We start from the raw sequence: 19,098 nt of genomic DNA on the forward strand, positions 1-19,098 counted from the left end.
CTCCTCGGAGTTGATCCGAGGACCATTGAGGCCTAACCCCGGTTATCCAACGACGGACTTTCTTCAGTGAAGTCCGGTGTTGTTGAGATGTTCTCCCCCATGTGATCCTCCTTTTTCGGAGGTGGGCTGGCTCCTCTTAGATTTACTTGCTTTCTTCTTTTATACTCCTCTGCGTTAATTGTCCTTCGTCCACGTGTAGGGTCAATCTTTGCAAGACGGATACTTGTCCCATCCGTCTAATCCCAGAATTGTTGGGAATGGTTGATAAGGCTGCAGAGTACGGCTCTGTCATGTGTTGGGTCTTATCTGGAAGGGTAGTAAGGGTAACTTCTCCAAGATATTTTGGATCTCCTTACAAATTCGTCCCTATACCAGTTTTACCCCTTAATTCCGATGGGGTTCTAGATCTGCCGAGGACTAAACTGTCCTCGGCTACCTTCCAAAGTTGTTTTGTGCTCGGTAATGTAGAGCTTGGGCCACAGCTCTCCTCGGATTGGGCCTTCGGATTTTCCAGGAGCGATTGGGCTTGATCCTTAAATTATTGGGCCCCACAATAGCCCCTCAAAACCCTTCTATCCGACTTCCGAGTTGGGAAGGAGGGTTTTGGCGAACCCGGGCCCTTAACGTGGCTTATTTAGTTCAATCCCGCATTTATGTGAGCGGTTTTCCACCTGTCCAGGAAGTTAATCGATTTTCAAGGGATTCCGTTTAATCTGCTCGCGATCTACTCCTGCCGCTTGGCTGTCCCAGACGCGCCCTTAATGAATCCCCTTTACGAGGCTCATTTATGTCCGGCGGCTCATCTGATAAGGTGGGGAAATGGAACGGACGCCTCTTTTTTCTTTAGAATGGAACGGACGCCTCTTTTTTCTTCAGATTCCTTTGGGAAACTTGAATGCATTTAATACCCTCCGTTCTCCCTTCCTATAAGAAGGCAAGCAGGAGGCCATCACTTTCGTGCAGACTCCTCTCCTTCCCTCTGAGATTTGAAACCCGTAACCTCCTTTAGCGCCTGCTTAGCCCGTTTGTTATACGCCATATCAGTACACGCCTACCATAACGAACGATGAAGGAACCATGCCCCTCCTCAAAACACCATGTTCCGATAAAACTTGAAATGGCTCGATCGGGGCAAGGGTGGCGCAGACTTAAGATCTGTCCCGCCTCTCTTTCAGCCAAAATCCGAAGCAGGGGCTCGTCATGTCGAACTCTTGGCGTGACTGAGTCGAGAACACCCAATATCAGCTCCACTCGACTCCTCACGAGCGTACCTAACATGGCACCGGTGTGTTAGGAGTCAGGGTTGAGGCAGGGGCGAAGTGCTTCTGCTTCTCCCTTTCCTTGCTCACTGGTGCCTTCCTCCGTCTTCCTCTTATAGTCTTCCCAGCACCAGTTCCGCCTTGGTGCTGTCCTTCTCCCTCTTTTGCTCCTCTCTTTGTCTTTTCATTTCTCCCACTCTTCTTCTCCTCCTTCTTTTACTCATGTCCTCCATCTTCTTCATTGATTTCTTCCTTACTATTTCCTTCTTCTTCGTTCTTTTTTTTTCTTTGAAGTGAGTTCTTCTTTTAGTATGAGCAACACTGAGGCAGAGATTGGAGAGACTTTGAAGACAAGTTCAAAAGGCGCTTGATCGTTTGCTTATCTGTACTGTGGATGTTAGTACTGCTTCGGCAGCCCCTCTTTTATATAGGCTTGTTGAAGCCTCTTTTTGTACATTGTAATAATTTTTCATATTAATAAAAATTGTTTCTATTTCACTTTGCATGTTCTGTCTCTTTGTTTTTATAAATTTGCAAGTGCTGCTCGACTCAATAATATCGCATCTAAATCAATGACGACTAAGACCAAAATACTTAATAATAAAAACAGGTTGCCAAAATCTTAATAGAAGTGCTTGGCACAATAAGGCAGACCAATAAAAAGTAGTACTTACCACCTTGGCTTGGGTCCGAGGACCATGCAAGGCCTTGGTTATGTCCAGAACTTGTAATAATAATAATTTTTTGTACTTGGTTTCCCCATAGGCTTGAGTCCGAGGACCATACAAGGCCTTAGTTATGTCCAAAACTTGTAATAATAATAATTTTTGTACTTGGTTTCCCCATAGGCTTGAGTCCGAGGACCATATAAGGCCTTGGTTCTGTCCAAAACTTGTAATAATAATAACTTTTGTACTTGGTTTCCCCATAGGCTTGAGTCCGAGGACCATACAAGACCTTGGTTCTGTTCAAAACTTGTAATAATAATAATTTTTGTACTTGGTTTCCCCATAGGCTTGAGTCCGAGGACCATACAAGGCCTTAGTTCTGTCCAAAACTTGTAATAATAATAACTTTTGTACTTGGTTTCCCCATAGGCTTGAGTCCGAGGACCATACAAGGCCTTGGTTCTGTCCAAAACTTGTAATAATAATAATTTTTGTACTTGGTTTCCCCATAGGCTTGAGTCGAGGACCATACAAGGCCTTGGTTCTGTCCAAAACTTGTAATAATAATAACTTTTTGTACTTGGTTTCCCCATAGGCTTGAGTCTGAGGACCATACAAGACCTTGGTTCTGTCCAAAACTTGTAATAATAATAATTTTTGTACTTGGTTTCCCCATAGGTTTGAGTCCGAGGACCATACAAGGCCTTGGTTCTGTCCAAAACTTTATGCCCTCCCTTTTTCTCTTTGCACCTGTCTTTCCTCAGGTGTCTCATAAGTTGCCGAGCAGGAAGTTGTCCTCGGTAACGGTTATTTCTTGGTGTGGGCCATAGTCCGTGGGCTTCCATGCAGAACGGGCCTGGGCCGCGAATTTACTAGGCCCACAGATTTAGAGGCATTTCCGTAGTCTTTGGTCACGCGGTACTTTTTGGCGTCCCAGTATTCGAGGTGCGCCTTCACGAGGCTCCTTTAATCTCAGGGTTGCAGACGGCATTGGAAATCGAGCCGGAGACATTTTTGTCTGTAGCGTTCCTTGGGACGCTGCGTGAATTAAATGCCATCACCTCATCTTTTAAATAAATAGGAGAGAAGGTTGCTTTACTTTCACACAAATTCTTCAGTCTCCTCTCTTAGTACATCATGTTTGAGGCGAGGATTGGGGCAAAGGAGCTCTCTCCGCCACGAAAGCGTCGTGTCTTCCTGCGACTCCAGATAGTGAGGTGCGGGCCAAGGAGGCGTAGACTCAAGAGAATATTTCAGTTCGAGAGAGGGGAAAGGATGTTTCTCCCTCTTTTAGTCAAAATCCGAAGCAGGTTCTGGTCATGCCAGATTTTTGGTATGCCCGAAGACGGAATTTCCGCCATCAGCGCCATCTGCCTTGTAGCAGGCAAATTTCTGCGGGGGCTTCCCAACTTCCGGCTCCCTGCATCTTTTTGTAGATGGTGTTAGACTGAGGTCAGGTTCTTTGGCTGCCTGAGTTATGGGCATGTAGAAGCGTCGAGGAATAGTTTCCTTAGACGACATCTTGGAACAGTAGCCAACCTTTCCTCTGAGATATCTCCTCGGCATCATCTTCAATCTTTTGTACTTTTCTTTTGCTTACGTAGTTAACTCTAATGTAAGCTGGTTTCAGCTTTTATTGTACACTGTACTGTTCTTTTGTCTTAATAAAAGATGTGTTTATTTTTTTATACATACTTTTTTTTTTTTTTTTGCAACAACCACTTTGGGTCTGAATATTAAGTCTAAGCCTGCCTTTAACAATACTCTGGGCGGAAGAACACTTTAATACAAACCCTTATTAGTTTAAACTCGCAAATATTATCAAGTATAACAATGGTAATCCTCAATAGATTGAATTCATGGAACTAACCGAGATAGCTGCTGAGCGTTGCGTGATGCACGCTAGACGAATATCCGAGAGAGCAGCCGAGCAGCGACGGACTTGGATCGTGCCCTTGGGGTAACATACTGTGCCGTATCGTATCAGCCCCTTTGGCACTGGGGATTTGAGGGTAGACCGTGTAACCCGTGCAATTAAAGGATTGACCCAACTGTTAACGAGAAGTTCCCTTCGGATGGATTTTAATGCTCTAGTAACAGTTTTTATTTTGTGTACTTGGTTTCCCCATAGGCTTGAGTCCGAGGACCATGCAAGGCCTTGGTTCTGTCCAAAACTGGTAAGATTTCTTTTTTGTACTTGGTTTCCCCATAGGCTTGAGTCCGTGGACCATGCAAGGCCTTGGTTCTGTCCAAAACTTATAAGATTTCTTTTATGTACTTGGTTTCCCCATAGGCTTGAACCATGCAAGGCTTGGTTCTGACAATGCAAGGCTTGAGTCCGAGGACCATGGTTCTGTCCAAAACTTTAAGATCTTTTATGTACTTGGTTTCCCCATAGGCTTGAGTCCGAGGACCATGCAAGGCCTTGGTTCTGTCCAAAACTTATGATTTCTTTTATGTACTTGGTTTCCCCATAGGCTTGAGTCCGTGGACCATGCAAGGCCTTGGTTCTGTCCAAAACTTATAAGATTCTTTTATGTACTTGGTTTCCCCATAGGCTTGAGTCCGAGGACCATGCAAGGCCTTGGTTCTGTCCAAAACTTATAAGATTTCTTTTATGTACTTGGTTTCCCCATAGGCTTGAGTCCGTGGACCATCCTTATGTCCAAAACTTGGTTTCCCCCTTGAGTGGACCATGCAAGGCCTTGGTTCTGTCCAAAACTTGTAAGCTTGGTTTCCCCATAGTGACCATGCAAGGCTTGGTTCTGTCCTTGGGTTTCCCCATAGGCTTGAGTCCGTGGACCATGCAAGGCCTTGGTTCTGTCCAAAACTTGTAAGATTTCTTTTATGTACTTGGTTTCCCCATAGGCTTGAGTCCGAGGACCATGCAAGGCCTTGGTTCTATCCAAAACTTGTAAGATTTCTTTTATGTACTTGGTTTCCCCATAGGCTTGAGTCCGAAGACCATGCAAGGCCTTGGTTCTGTCCAAAACTTGTAAGATTTCTTTTATGTACTTGGTTTCCCCATAGGCTTGAGTCCGTGGACCATGCAAGGCCTTGATTCTGTCCAAAACTTGTGATCTTTTTATTTGTTTTATTTTTCAACCACCAGCCCCTTCACCAAGGCGGGGACAGTTGGCCTGAGGCTGGAAGCCCCTAGAGACGCCCGCGCCCTTAGCACTGCGAGGCGTAGCCCCTAGCAGAAGCTTACGTCGGAGCAACAACTATATGTCGCCGGAGACGGGGGAAATCCCAGAAATTTCTGCTTGCTAGAGAGCTGACTCCACCGCCACCTGCGCCAACGCGCAAGCTTTCCCACAGACGGCGCCAATTGTAAGGACACGATTCTCTGGCGGCCCAATAAGGATGTTGGGCTCGCGCACGGAAGATCCCTCACAATATAATTTGTAGAGAGTGGGCTTAAAAAGCTAGCCGCTGGTCACGGGGCGATGTCCGATCCTGGTTTTAGAGGAATTCAGGTAGAAAAAGGAGTTGGGCCTGAACATTTAGGTCCTAAGACGTCGCATCCTATGGGATGGGACTCCTCGGAGTTGATCCGAGGACCATTGAGGCCTAACCCCGGTTATCCAACGACGGACTTTCTTCAGTGAAGTCCGGTGTTGTTGAGATGTTCTCCCCCATGTGATCCTCCTTTTTCGGAGGTGGGCTGGCTCCTCTTAGATTTACTTGCTTTCTTCTTTTATACTCCTCTGCGTTAATTGTCCTTCGTCCACGTGTAGGGTCAATCTTTGCAAGACGGATACTTGTCCCATCCGTCTAATCCCAGAATTGTTGGGAATGGTTGATAAGGCTGCAGAGTACGGCTCTGTCATGTGTTGGGTCTTATCTGGAAGGGTAGTAAGGGTAACTTCTCCAAGATATTTTGGATCTCCTTACAAATTCGTCCCTATACCAGTTTTACCCATTAATTCCGATGGGGTTCTGGATCTGCCGAGGACTAAACTGTCCTCGGCTACCTTCCAAAGTTGTTTCGTGCTCGGTAATGTAGAGCTTGGGCCACAGCTCTCCTCGGATTAGGCCTTCGGATTTTCCAGGAGCGATTGGGCTTGGTCCTTAAATTATTGGGCCCCACAGTATTATTTACAATTCAATCAATAAACTTACTTTTGTGCATAATTTGAAAACCTCACTATTAGATTATATGTTATTTATAGTTTGATTCACAAATTTATAAGAGTGGTGAAGTTGTGTGAATGTGGTTTTTTGGTCCTTAATTTGTGATTTGAGAAAATAAATTCAAACTAAACAATAAGAGTATATTTGGAAATACTAAAAAGTGATGAAAATCTAATTCCAATTATATAATTTGATGAGCTGCATAATGTTTTGTAGGTAAGAGCATTAGTATTCGGTGTGCAAAAAAAAAAAAGTGATTTAGCAACCAAAATGCTACTTTTGCTACTTTAACACCCAATTTCACAATTCACCCTATGTCTCATCTCTTATTTTAGTACATTACCTATTAAAATAACCTTAAAACTTATACCCACCACCACCACAAGACCCATCTCATCTACCAAATACCCACAAACCCATTAAACCCTAATTGACAAACACATCCCACAAAAAAGTCCATAACCAGGGCAACCTAAAATAACAAACCCAAATAGCCTAGAACCCATAGACATAGTTGATCCAAATCCTCCAACAAAACCCAAATCTTGACCCATAAACCACTACCAATCCAAACGACATAGCTGTAGTCAGTTTTCAAGAGAGAGAGAGAGAGAGTAGTAGCTTGCTACACTGACTACTACTAGTAGATTACTGTAACAAAGCTGCCATTTTTTTTTTCTTCAGATTTGGCACACGGGATGTAGCGTTTTTTTTTAAAAAAAAAATTAGGGGAGGGGGTGGTACGAAAATAACATTATGGGTGTTTTTAACATACCCAATGCTATAAGATAACACAAAACATGTTAATAACAAATTCTCCTCATCAATTGTATTCATTATCATTGACTAGCAATTGATCGAGTCTTTTTCTTTTGAATAAGTATAAATATACAATAAAAAAATTATATTTTTTATTTGTGATTGATGCATGATAAAAGTAGAGTCCTCAATTGTGTAACCAAGTAAAAGTAATGTTACTCAAGGCTCCATGGGCTAGAAGATATTACTTTGGGTCAAAGCACTAAAAGAAAAGGACCGGAAAACGCAGTGGCATAGGAATCACAAAACCCCTCTAGTAAAGGGTTTCAAGTGTCTCATGATGAGTGGAATAGTCTGACAAAAATTGGGACACTACTTTTTTTTTTTTTTTTTTTATCAGGGTACAATAGTATAAGTAATTGTACTCTAATCACAGCATGTCATGATAACAGTTTACATGTCATGATAGCTGTAGGGGTCAAAAACAACCAACAAGTGAACAGTGAAGAAGATATTTGATCTACACAATTAATTTCTTGAAGATGGGAGAAAAACCACAATGGGAAGTTTAAGCAATAAGTTGAACATGAAAAAGGACTAAATCAAACTTTCATATATGAGGGAACAATGTTCCCGAGGTACACAGGAAGGGATTAAAAGGCTGAAAACTCTAGTAAAAGGCTTTCTAATTTTTCTTTCTCTCTCTAGTACTTGCCTAGACTTTCTCTCTCTAATTTTCTGAACCTCTTCCCCTATTGCACCTCTCTTCCTTTTATAGCCATCTTCCTCCTTCCTTCTCTCTCTCCAGCTGGCTTACCCTTAGTTGGATTTGGAGGATACTTGTGTAATCAACCTACCACTTTGCCATCTTTTGATCATGATGGAAGACTTTTGGGGGTGTTTCCACTGTTTAGGTCAGTCATTCAACATTTAATGTGAGCTGACATTAGGTGAGGAACCTCATTAATGCAGAGATGACTATTTCATTGGGCCCTACGTTTTCTTATTTGTGTCCCTTGGGGTGAGTTTAGGAGATGAGATTCATAACCGAGGAAGAAAAGTGCATACCTCAGGGTATCGGTCATGCCCAGGGGTGTAGGCAGGATTTTTTATTTAAGGGGGCCAAATTACCTATTTATATGTTAGTCATAACTCATACATATATTATATACAAAATGATCAATGAAATTAAAAAATATTTCTAAACTCAAATTAGTGTACAAAAATGAGTAATTTGCTATAAACATGAACAAAAAAAAGCATCTCCTATAAAAGTTATGTTCAACGTTGATCTTTCATAGAATAGAATTTATTCATTATCAATTCTATAGGATTTCCTATTCAAATCTTCAAATAATATAAATCTCTATTGCAACCTAAATTCTCTTCTAGAAAAAATATTTTTTAAAAAATTCAATGTTAGCACAACTTATCAAGCACCTAAATCCAAAAGTAAAAGATAATATCAGCTAGAAAAAAAAGGGAGAGAGAGAGAGAGAGATGATAAGAAAAAAAAATCAAATTTGTGGGCAGATAAAAAGCTCATAGGTTCAAGTAATGCACCGTGCACAATGCATTTCAAAATTGAACATTGATTACGTAGAACTTTTGCATTCTTATTATAAATTTTTTTTTTTTTTTTGAGAAGTGAAATACTTGTTGATAAATTAAACAAGAAAATGATAGTCATCCAATACAAAAGCCATAATATCCGTTGGAACACACTCCAACCAGATTTGAGGTAAGAAAGATTGTCTCGCTCGCTGGGCTAAAGTGTGTGCAACGGCATTGCCTTGCCGACCAACGTGAGCGAACGAAATACTCAGAAATGAGTTTGATTAGGATTTGATGTCCCTAATTAAATGCCCTCCCCGGGAATTTTCCATGCCATTACCCCTTAAAGAGTTTACTACAGATAAAGAGTCGCCTTCACAAACCACCTGCACATGACCCGTTTCTGCAGCAAAGGAGGCGGCACGCCTGGCAGCAAGAAGTTCCAGCAATTCAACAGATGGAGGCTTTACAATCTGCTCGGACATGGCAGCCAACACGTGGCCCTCGCCATTTCGAATTACCACTCCTAATCCCGCTTTCTCCGATTCATTGTACCAAGCACCATCAAAGTTTATCTTCACCATGCCAGCTGCTGGAGGACACCATTTGCGAGAAACAGTCCATCGTCCGAGAGGTTTTGGACAGTCCAACTCCCTGAATTCACAAGATAATTTTTTACAAAACCAGCAATGCTGTGGAGGGGCAGGGGATGGTCTTGATGGCGAGATTTGTTTCTTTGGAACCAAATTGACCAAGCCGTAGTAGCAAATAGAGGAACTAAGGCCGGTCTTGCTCGGATTTTTTGCAGGACATCCGAGAAGGATTCAGAGTCTGATGGACATCGAATCACCCAATTAAAATCTGAATTCCAAACTACTTTGATGCAGGAACAGCTCCATAAGGCGTGCACCACAGATTCCGAACTACCAGTACAACGAGGACAGCCTGCTTCTTGAAGTATTTTACGCTTCAGTAGATTTTCCTTTGATGGCAGTGAGTTTGTACAGGCCTTCCAGAGGAAATGTTTTATCTTCCTAAGAACTTTCAATTTCCAAATGCTTTTCCAGAAACTCTTCATAGAATCCGAGGTTTGAGAACGATTGGGGTCATGAGAAAGAAATTCGCAGAGGAACTTATAGCCTGACTTCACTGAGTAGCAGCCGGATTTTTCTAGTCTCCAAACCAAAGTGTTAGGTTGCGGAATGGAGCTCAGAGGCAGAGATTTGATCAACTTTGCTTCAGGTGGATAAAAACACAAATCAATGAGATTTGTATTCCACCAACCCGAAGCACCATTTATCAAAGAGTCTACTGACGACTCTGGAGCTAGATGTAACACTGGAGAGCTGATACGGCCTTCAGAACCTGGCAGCCAGGTGTCTTTATAAATCTGGACCGATTTCCCGTCACCAATTCTCCAAAAGGAACCCTTTTCAATTAAGTCTCTAGACCACAGAATACTCTTCCATGCAAAAGATCCATAAGAAGATTTAGCTTCAAAGATTGAGCAATTTGGAAAATACTTAACTTTGAAAACTTTATAAAATAGAGATTCCTTATCCTCAATCAATCTCCACACCTGCTTAGCCAACATGGCTTTGTTAAAATTGCAAAGATCTTTAAAGCCCAATCCCCCCTCACTCTTTGGTTTGCATAAAACCTCCCATTTTGCCCAATGGATTTTTCTCCTATCACCCCTTTGTCCTCACCAAAATTTTCGAATAAGCATCTCAATGTCATGACAAAGACCCATAGGTAAGCGGAAACAACTCATAGCAAACGTCGGAATGACTTGAACCACCGCCTTCAAAAGCACTTCTTTTCCCGCTTGCGACAATAATTTTTCTTTCCACCTTTGGAGTTTTCCCCACACTCGATCTTTTATGAAATTTAAGCTCGCTTTTTTTTTCCTCCCCACCACCGTTGGTAATCCCAAGTACCTTTCATATTCCTTAATTTCCAGCACCCCAAGCAAGATCTTTAATTCTTGCTTTGTATAAAAAGAGGTGTTGTTGCTAAAAAAGATAGTAGTCTTTTCCGAGTTAATTTTTTAAAAAGGATGGACATATGGCAACTAGGCATTTATTAGGTTTTATAAAAAGCATTTGTTTTATTTGGGTGGGGTGTACAAGGTACATAAAAACTAACAGTGGAGTGCTGTATTGTATCATTGCGAGATTTCAAAAGGTGGACTGGGTTCCATGAATTTTTTTGGGGGGCAGTTGGTACAATTGTTAAAGCCCAACTAATTTTTGTGGAAGTGCAACTTATTTTTATATACTATTATAAGGGCCTCAATAGTTTTGGAGGGGCCATGGTATACGTGCCTCCGCCCCTGATCATGCCCCTCACCTCGGTTAAGAACATGGAAAGAAGCGATCAATTGGGCTCTCGTGGATGATGAGCACATTTTACTTTTAGCTCAGGGAAGACCATTCGTTTACTACCTGTAACTTGGGTCGGGCCCATTTCTCAGGTGCATCTTCTTATTTAGCCCAAATCCTCAAGCCATGTCCAAGTTCATCCCCCACAATAGCCATTAAAAAAAAAAAGTAAGATAAATGTTTTGTTTACTAGGTTTTTCCAATTTTCATCTTGACCCATGCCACCCATCACTTACATAATATTTTTTTTACTTCTCAATAACAATTTCTGTGTGAATCTTTGTGTGCCAATAGGCTATAGACTTATTGTGCCTTATGATCTAATCTCCCTTTTTCTCTTGTTGGTTTTTGTCATATGTTCTGTTTTGTCCATTGGACTTGGGCCACTTGGCCGATAAGATAAAGGATAGGGACCCATATAAACACCATCATAACGACATCGTCTCATCATTTTTGTCAATAAAAAAAACTAGTATTGCCCTTTTTTTTTTCTTTTTTCTTTTTTTATGGAATCAACTAGTAAACTGGTGTTGCCCTTTTTTTTCTTTTTTCTTTTTTTATGGAATCAACTAGTATTACTATTACCTTGTTTCTCCACAAAAAAAAAAAAAAAAAAAAAAAAACCTTGTATTACCTTGTTTGTACTTTGTAGTTTGTACCCAAATACCGAGTTATACGACTCACTGGGTGTCTTTCTCTCCCACAGTATATAAACTGGGGCAAGTAAAATTGACCTTCTATTATATAATAGCCTCTCGAGGCCAAAACCCTTTCCTTCATTTTTTCTTTCTTTCTCTGCTGCTTTCGAAGGCTCTTCGCGCACACGATACCCGACCCGATTCGTTTACATTCGGATTCGATGCTTTTCATATCTCTCATCTGGTAACCAACCCAAACCCTTCGATTATCTCACAAACAAAAACCCTAGAAGGCTCAACCTCCGATCGCTCCGCCATGGGAGACTTCAACGATGCCTTCATGCGCAACCCGCAAAACGCCGCCGTTCAGGGCCGCACCAAAGTCCAGAACCGCGCCAACGTTCAACAGCTCAAACTGGTTCGTTATCTCTCTCTCTTTCACGATTCGTCGTTTTATGCTTGTGAAATTCTTAGGGTTTTTGTCGTTTTGTCATAGTTTTTAGGGGTTTTAGCTATCCTCACTGTAACCCTAGTTCTTAGTGTAAAAATAGCTTGATCTATATTTTCACTATATGGATTTGTTAATTATTAGCTGGATTTGGTTCAAATTGTTGATTATGCATTCTTGATTTTCTTTATTGTGTTTGTTTTTGGATTATGAAACTGACTAAAAGTTCATTGGGCCTTTTTCTTTTACGATTCAAAGTATTGCTAATGGGATTGATTTTTGGCTTTGTAATGCAGATTGGGCAGAGTCACCCCACTGGTCTAACAGCAAACTTGCTGAAGCTCTTTGAGCCTCGGCCGCCTTTGGAATTTAAACCGCCTCCAGAGAAAAGAAAATGCCCACCATTAACAGGTTTGATGGGCCTTCTAGAGCTCGTGTTTGGTGTTGTCTTGGATTTGACATTGGTTTTGTATGTTATAACATGATTTGTCTTTCTTCTTATATAATTTATGAAGGGATGGCGCAATTCGTGACTAAGTTTGCGGAGCCTGGAGATGCAGAATATTCTCCACCTGTCGTTTTGGGTGAAACTCCTGTAAGATGTTACACTTCTGCATGGTTTGATCCATGTTCAAGTGTTTTACATTAGATGATCATCATTTGGCTCTATTATAATTTCTTGAATGGATTACCCAATTACTAGTGTTGTTTCTTTAAAGCTTTTGTATATGGCTTATTTTATTTTCTTTGAATTCATGGTTTCAAAAGCTTTTTCATTTTTTTTTTTTTTTTTTTAATGTAGGTAACGGAAAACTTTTATTAAAAAAATATAGCCAACCCAAGTACACTGGAAATGTAGTACTATAGGGGCAAAAACATCAGGAACCCAAATTACAATGATCAATTAGTTTTAACTGCTTTAAAGGAACCATTTCAAGGAAGATGCATAATATTTATTGTTTCAACTGAATGATCATGAATTACGTGGATGATTCTCTTCTGTCAACAAAGGTGTTACTAATGAAGAATGCTGTTCAATGATTACAAATTAGAAATATAACTCAGCTGAAATGACCCTAAACCTGAACTACTTGATCAACTTTGAGTTAAAGGCATCGCTTTACTGTGAGTAGAATTTTGACTTGTTTATTTGCTTTTTTTTCCCCCCCTCTGTAGCTTGTCTTGGAAATATAATATTCTACAGCCTCTCTGTGGAGCTTCTCCTGATGGTTGTTTGAATCTTCCCTTTTTTTTATTTTGTTTTGTTTTGCTGTGTGTGTGCCTACTTGTGAGTAAAACACTGCCAGAGGAGGACCTACAACTAAGCAATTCCAACCATCTGCACAACCCCTGGCCTGAGGGGAAAGTGTACAAACTAAGCAACTTAAGCTTACAACTAGGAAATGCATAAATGTAACTTGGTTTTTTGCTCCATATCTGGTTTTGATAAATTTTTGTGGATCCAGACACAAAGAAGGGCTAGAGTACACGCGTTAAGACTGGAGATGGGTGCAGCAAAGGCTGCTGAGGAGCTACAGAAATGTGAAGACACTTATATCTTTCTTTAAGGTTTTTGAGTTTAATAGCTTCAGTATGTTTGTTCTTACATGTAATTTTTATGCAGATAATCCACAAGAAGACCCAAATGTTTCTGGAGATCCATATAAGACATTGTTCGTGGCTAGACTTGTGAGTGATATTGTCTTTGTACTTTGGATATTCCAACTTGTACCCAATTTTTTGTTTGAAATGACTTATTAATCATGTTGTCTGCTTGCAGAGTTATGAGACAACTGAAAGCAGAATCAAAAGGGAGTTTGAGTCTTATGGTCCAATCAAGCGGGTAGGTATTTTGAGCATTCCCTGCGGGGGTTCGGTAAGAGGTTCAGTTCTGTGGTAGCTTTATCCTTTCTGTTTATCTTATTTATAAATAAAAAAAAAGATTATTTTCTGAGAAGTTTTTTTTTTTTTCCAAGGTTTTAAAATGTATTTACAATCTTACTATTTGTTTTTTAAAGGGAAAAATTGTATTTTACTGAGCTCTAAATTATATTTTATATTTTCTCAAGCTTACTCCTATTAGACCCCTAATCAAGCCTGTTAATATAATTTCCACTTAATCAACTGGTCCGCTTTCAGTCTATTTGATTGAAATAATGAATCACAATCAAAAAGTTCTACTCTATCAGTAATTGTAGTGAAGATTCTGTTCGGCATTTATTTCAAGTCTGAAAGGGAGAACATTCAAATGTTCTTTGATTTAATATACGATTCTTGGAGCGTGTGCGAGTTGGTAATAAGAGCACTGGTATCACCGCCAATTTTCTGGAAATGGCTAATGGGTTTGTTCCATTAATCCTTTCATCTCTCTTGATATAGTTGGGTTTAGAGATCTTTCTGGGACTTGGATGTGTCTAGGAATTACTTAAGTTACTACATATTGAGTAATATCCCTGGTAAGGAGGTGATTATTGCATTTAGTGAAAGTATTTTTCATCCACAATTTCCTACCAACCCAATTCCAAAGATGGTGGTTCATCCTGCACAGCAAAACTGAAAATTTTAGGTTGATCAGAGCAGTGATGCATTATGCCTTTTGGCTTTATTTTCAATCCTCAAGAGGTGACTGACAACTTCTGTTCTTTATCCTGCACTGGGTAAAACATGTCGGGAGTATTAGCATCTCTCTCCTTTGCTTGAATTTTTAGCACGTGTATTTCCTGTTGCTAAAACTTTTATTGTTCGCTTTAAAGGCTGTCAAAAACATAGCAGCAGTTGAGAAGATTTCCTGGTATTTCTTATACTATCTATAGCTTTCTAGTTATTAAAATAATTTAAAATCCCTGGTAAGGGGAGACTAGTCTGTTCAACAACTGGTAAATTGGCCACAAATACATCAGTTTTTCCGCAACTCTAGCTGGTGGTGATGCATCTCGCGATGGGAAGCTCTATGAATTGAAGGTGAGCACGGCTAATGAGGCATAGTGCCTGTCTGCCGTGCCATTTAGGATTTACTATTTTAACTTCTTTTTTACCATTTCGTCACTTAGTGATGGAATTAAAAAGCATTAGATTGTATTTTATGGCTCTGGTTGAGATCTGATTTCTTTTAATTACTGGTGTTTATTTGTTTATTTCTTCTGTGTTTTCAGGTTCGATTGATTACTGACAAAGAATCAAATAAACCTAGAGGCTATGCTTTCATTGAGTATTTGCATACACGGGACATGAAAGGTTTGCTTCATTTTAATGTCTGTTATTCTATCTTATATGCTTCATGTTGTATGTTATAAAACTTCTTGTATACATTAAACAGCTGCATATAAACAAGCTGATGGAAGGAAGATTGATGGTAGAAGGGTGCTTGTGGATGTTGAACGTGGTAGAACTGTCCCAAATTGGCGTCCTCGCCGACTTGGTGGTGGGCTAGGAACTACCAGAGTTGGAGGTGAAGATGTTAATCAGAGATACTCAGGGAGGTAATGACTGAATTGGACATCTGCATGCAACATCATCTGTTGAACAAATTCATGCTTCAATCTTAGTTATCAAAACTGAACCGGAGATTGACCTGGCTGAAAGACCAGTTCAGTGGTTCATTGGTTGAATTGTAGGTTTATTAATTGACTAATTAATATATTTTATAATTACAAGAAATAACTAAAATAAAGTGAAAATGGCTATTCAGTTAAATTATAACTAAAAAATGTCACATGACATAAATTTAGAAAATAGGCCATTCTACAATTTTGGAATAAATTTTAATTGTATCAAAAATTAAAATTAAATAAAATTTGACCATAATTCATAAATAATAAAATTATTAAAAAAAAAAAAAAAACGTTTTTGAAAATTACCAGTAGGTGCTTTAATAGATCTCCTAGCTTAAGTGCTTGAATAGTTGATGCCTTGATGGCTTACAAAATAGTGAAAAAGAAAAGGAGAAGCATTAATGGAGAATGGAGTGACCAAAGTCTTGACAATTAGAAAATGCACAGATTTAGCAAAAAAAAAGACAATGCAAAGACGCACAAGTGAATCTGTGAATGTAGTGAGTATTGATGACATGGGTCAGTGAGTGGGACATTACATAAATGACTGGGTATTAAATATTATAGTAGGGTAGACTTAGGAAGCATGGAAACTTCAATTTTGCTCATATACCCGTATCTGATAGTAACGAATACCTCCAGGATACTCTGCATGTGTGTCCCAGCTTTATTTATTTTTTATTTTTTGAAAAAAAAAAGGTGCCAATTCTGGAATATATGAGGCCCTGATATGGTCGTAACCCAATCCTCCTAATAGTGAGAGATAGCCCAAACTGGTGAAAAATTTTATTTTTATTTTTTATATATTGGTTTCAATGTTAAACACTTGCCTAGTTATCTTTTATTTACCCTTTTGGATCTTGTTTTGTATTCTAAACATCATTTAAAGGCCATGGACTCACCTTATTATCCATTATTGCTCTTAACATGATATATGCTTAACAATATATGAAAATGAATGCTTATCAATATATAAAAAATAGAAAAAAAAATTTAATAATTAATTAATACTTTTTGTATCCTAGTTTTCAAGAATTGTTGTATTGCCGTATCCTATACGGTACTCATATTGGTGCTTCTTAGGGTAGAAGCTAGTTGCTATTAGGTTTGATAATTGACTTAAATACACTCAAAAGTAAAAAAATAGAGTCTTACCTACTTTACAAGTTTGTTAGGTTTTTCTTTTCTTTACCATTATTTATCCACGATTACACAGTTTTCCATGGTTTTCCACAGGCTAAAGCAGCTTAATTGCTTAAACGGTATTTAGGTCTACCATTCCAAACTAGGTCACAGATCACAAAATTTGTGGTTGAACCGGCAGTACAGTTCGGTTTGAATAACACTGGTTTCAATACATGCTGTGTTATAACCTTATTGATAAATCTAAGATATGTTAAAATCAGATAGCTTACTGAAAATGATAACTTAGTTTTGACGTGCTTTGTGCATCTTCACAAGTAGATTTGGTTATAGAAATGTTCTCTTTAGATCTGGGAATTTTCTGTGCTAATGTTTTTAATTGGAATGCCTGGGACTTGAAGGAAATAATTTTAGTATGTTAAATGTTGCATGTCACCTATAAAAAAAAGATGTGCATATCATTCAAGCAATAATATCTTTGAGTATTAATTTCGCAAAGTATCTTTGATACATATCGTCAGTCCAGTTGTTTACATAGATCCTTTAAGATGTTTTACTGCACAACATGTCTGGTTTTCTTAACTCTTAATTTTAATTGTTCAGGGAGCAATTGCAGTCAGGAGGACCATCTCACTCTGAGGAGCCAAGGGCACGAGAGGATCGGAGTGCAGACCGGTAAGATTTGTTCAAATTGTTTTGCATTTCATTGTTTTCATTTGAGCCTTAGCTGGTTATGTATGTGCTCAGCAATAGATTAACACTTCTTTTCCGTAAAGAAATGGTTAACACATTGATCCAGAAGTTTCATGTTTAATTTTAAGCACTATTTTTAACTTGTCTATTTAAATGACAGTCTGGATAGAAATTTTTAGTTTCTGCAAGATAATTGTTGTTCCACAGCTTCATCAGTGCACTTTATTTTTTTAATTGATTTTGAACGAATTGATTTCAGGGATAGGGAAAAATCACGTGAAAGGGGAAGGGACAGAGAGAGGGAACGGGAGAAATCCCGTGAACGCTCCCATGACAGGCATAGGGAACGTGATCATAGGGAGGATAGGCACCACAGAGATCGTGACAGGGACAGGGATAGGGAGAGAGAAAGAGACCGGGGTCGGGATCGTGACCGAACACGTGATCGTGATAGAGAGCGAGGTCGGGATCGTGGCCGTGACTATGAGCGTGATCGACACAGAGACCGTGATAGGGAGCGCGATCGTCCTCGAGAGAGGGAGAGTGAGAGAGACTATGATGTTGAAGACCATGACCATGACCATGACCGCGGGCGGTCTGGTGATAGGGAATCTAATTATGATCGGGTTGAACCAAAGCATGAGAGGGACCGACATGGTGAAAGAGAGCGGGACCATGATCACGCTGAACCAGAGGATGATCGGGGATGGTATGAACAGCCTGAGCATGGGCATAAGCATTCAGACCCAGACCAAGACCAAGACCCTGACCACTATGAGCGTCGTAGAAGTCGGAGCCAGTATGATCATCTGGATGTCCAGGATGATCATGACCGTTATGACCAATATCGTGATCGTGGTCATGACCAATATGAGCGAATGGAGGATGATGATTACCATTATGAGCGTGCAACATCTGAGTCACGTGAAAGGGAGAGAACTCGAGATCCAGAGCATGAGTATCGACGATCAGAGAGGTCACTTTCTCGGGAATACGAGTATTGAGGCTGCTAGTACAACTTAACTTGTGCTTTTGCTGGTAAGTTTTATATGGTTTCTATTTTTGGGTGTCTGATTTGGAACTGTCTTCCCTAGTATACCCAACGCTTTTTTTGTTTTTTTTTTTTTTTTTAATGACTTCAGGGCATCATTTAATCAAAGCTCAGGGCTGTTACTTGGAGCAACTTCATTCTGTATGGATGTTCAATTCTCTTTTTCACTTTTCAGTGTTGACTAAACTCTCTATTTAAAGGTTTTATGACTGAACTGCTTGAGGATCTGTTCTTGTGCTGGTGATTTTTGTTTTTGATGTTTGAGATGGAGTGAGACTCTGCTGGTATTTTATTTGCAGGTTTTTTTTCTTTTTCCCCTCTTTTTTCTTAAATTCTTATTGTAAACCTTTTAGACTCTTTAGGTATTAATGGACTTTATTACTTTCGTACGAATGTGTCACATTTCATTATTTGTGCCTCCTTTACATTCCAGCCTGTGTGTTTGCGTGGGTAACAACAATTTCTACGGATTAGCTTTAGTCTTTAAATTCTTTGCGGCAGGATCCTATAGAGGGCCTTTTGATATTGTAGAATGTGCTGATATCCTTTTCAAAATTGGGTCATTGCATGTTTTGATATTAACCATTTAATTACCATTGCTGCACGAAAACCAAAGCATGTTGGTTTATCTTGGAAGACGTTTAAATATTGCTGTGCGGTTCTTGTGGCTTCAGTATTTGCAATTATTAAATGTGCATTTGTTCATGTATTCTAGATATTGTGACGAACTGCTTATTTATTATAGGATTACTAATGTTTAGCTGCCAGGAACAGTGTCAGATTTTATAGGGCAATTCCTTTTTCTAGTTCTGC

At 39.6% G+C, this 19,098-nt stretch overlaps 1 protein-coding gene across 1 annotated transcript; it reads left to right on the forward strand.

Annotated features, from left to right (window-relative positions):
• The first annotated feature begins 11,391 nt into the window (after positions 1-11,391).
• On the forward strand, positions 11,392-18,678 carry LOC115994133 (U1 small nuclear ribonucleoprotein 70 kDa). The gene is made up of 11 exons (XM_031118171.1): positions 11,392-11,817; positions 12,144-12,258; positions 12,363-12,442; positions 13,314-13,389; positions 13,472-13,536; positions 13,628-13,690; positions 15,000-15,081; positions 15,164-15,326; positions 17,145-17,216; positions 17,494-18,272; positions 18,377-18,678. The coding sequence occupies exons 1-10, from the start codon at positions 11,716-11,718 to the stop codon at positions 18,236-18,238; spliced, it is 1,563 nt and encodes a 520-aa protein (XP_030974031.1). The 5' UTR covers positions 11,392-11,715; the 3' UTR covers positions 18,239-18,272; positions 18,377-18,678.
• Positions 18,679-19,098: the final 420 nt, after the last annotated feature.

This window comes from Quercus lobata, chromosome 6 (genome assembly GCF_001633185.2).
Source record: "Quercus lobata isolate SW786 chromosome 6, ValleyOak3.0 Primary Assembly, whole genome shotgun sequence".
NCBI lineage: Eukaryota > Viridiplantae > Streptophyta > Magnoliopsida > Fagales > Fagaceae > Quercus > Quercus lobata.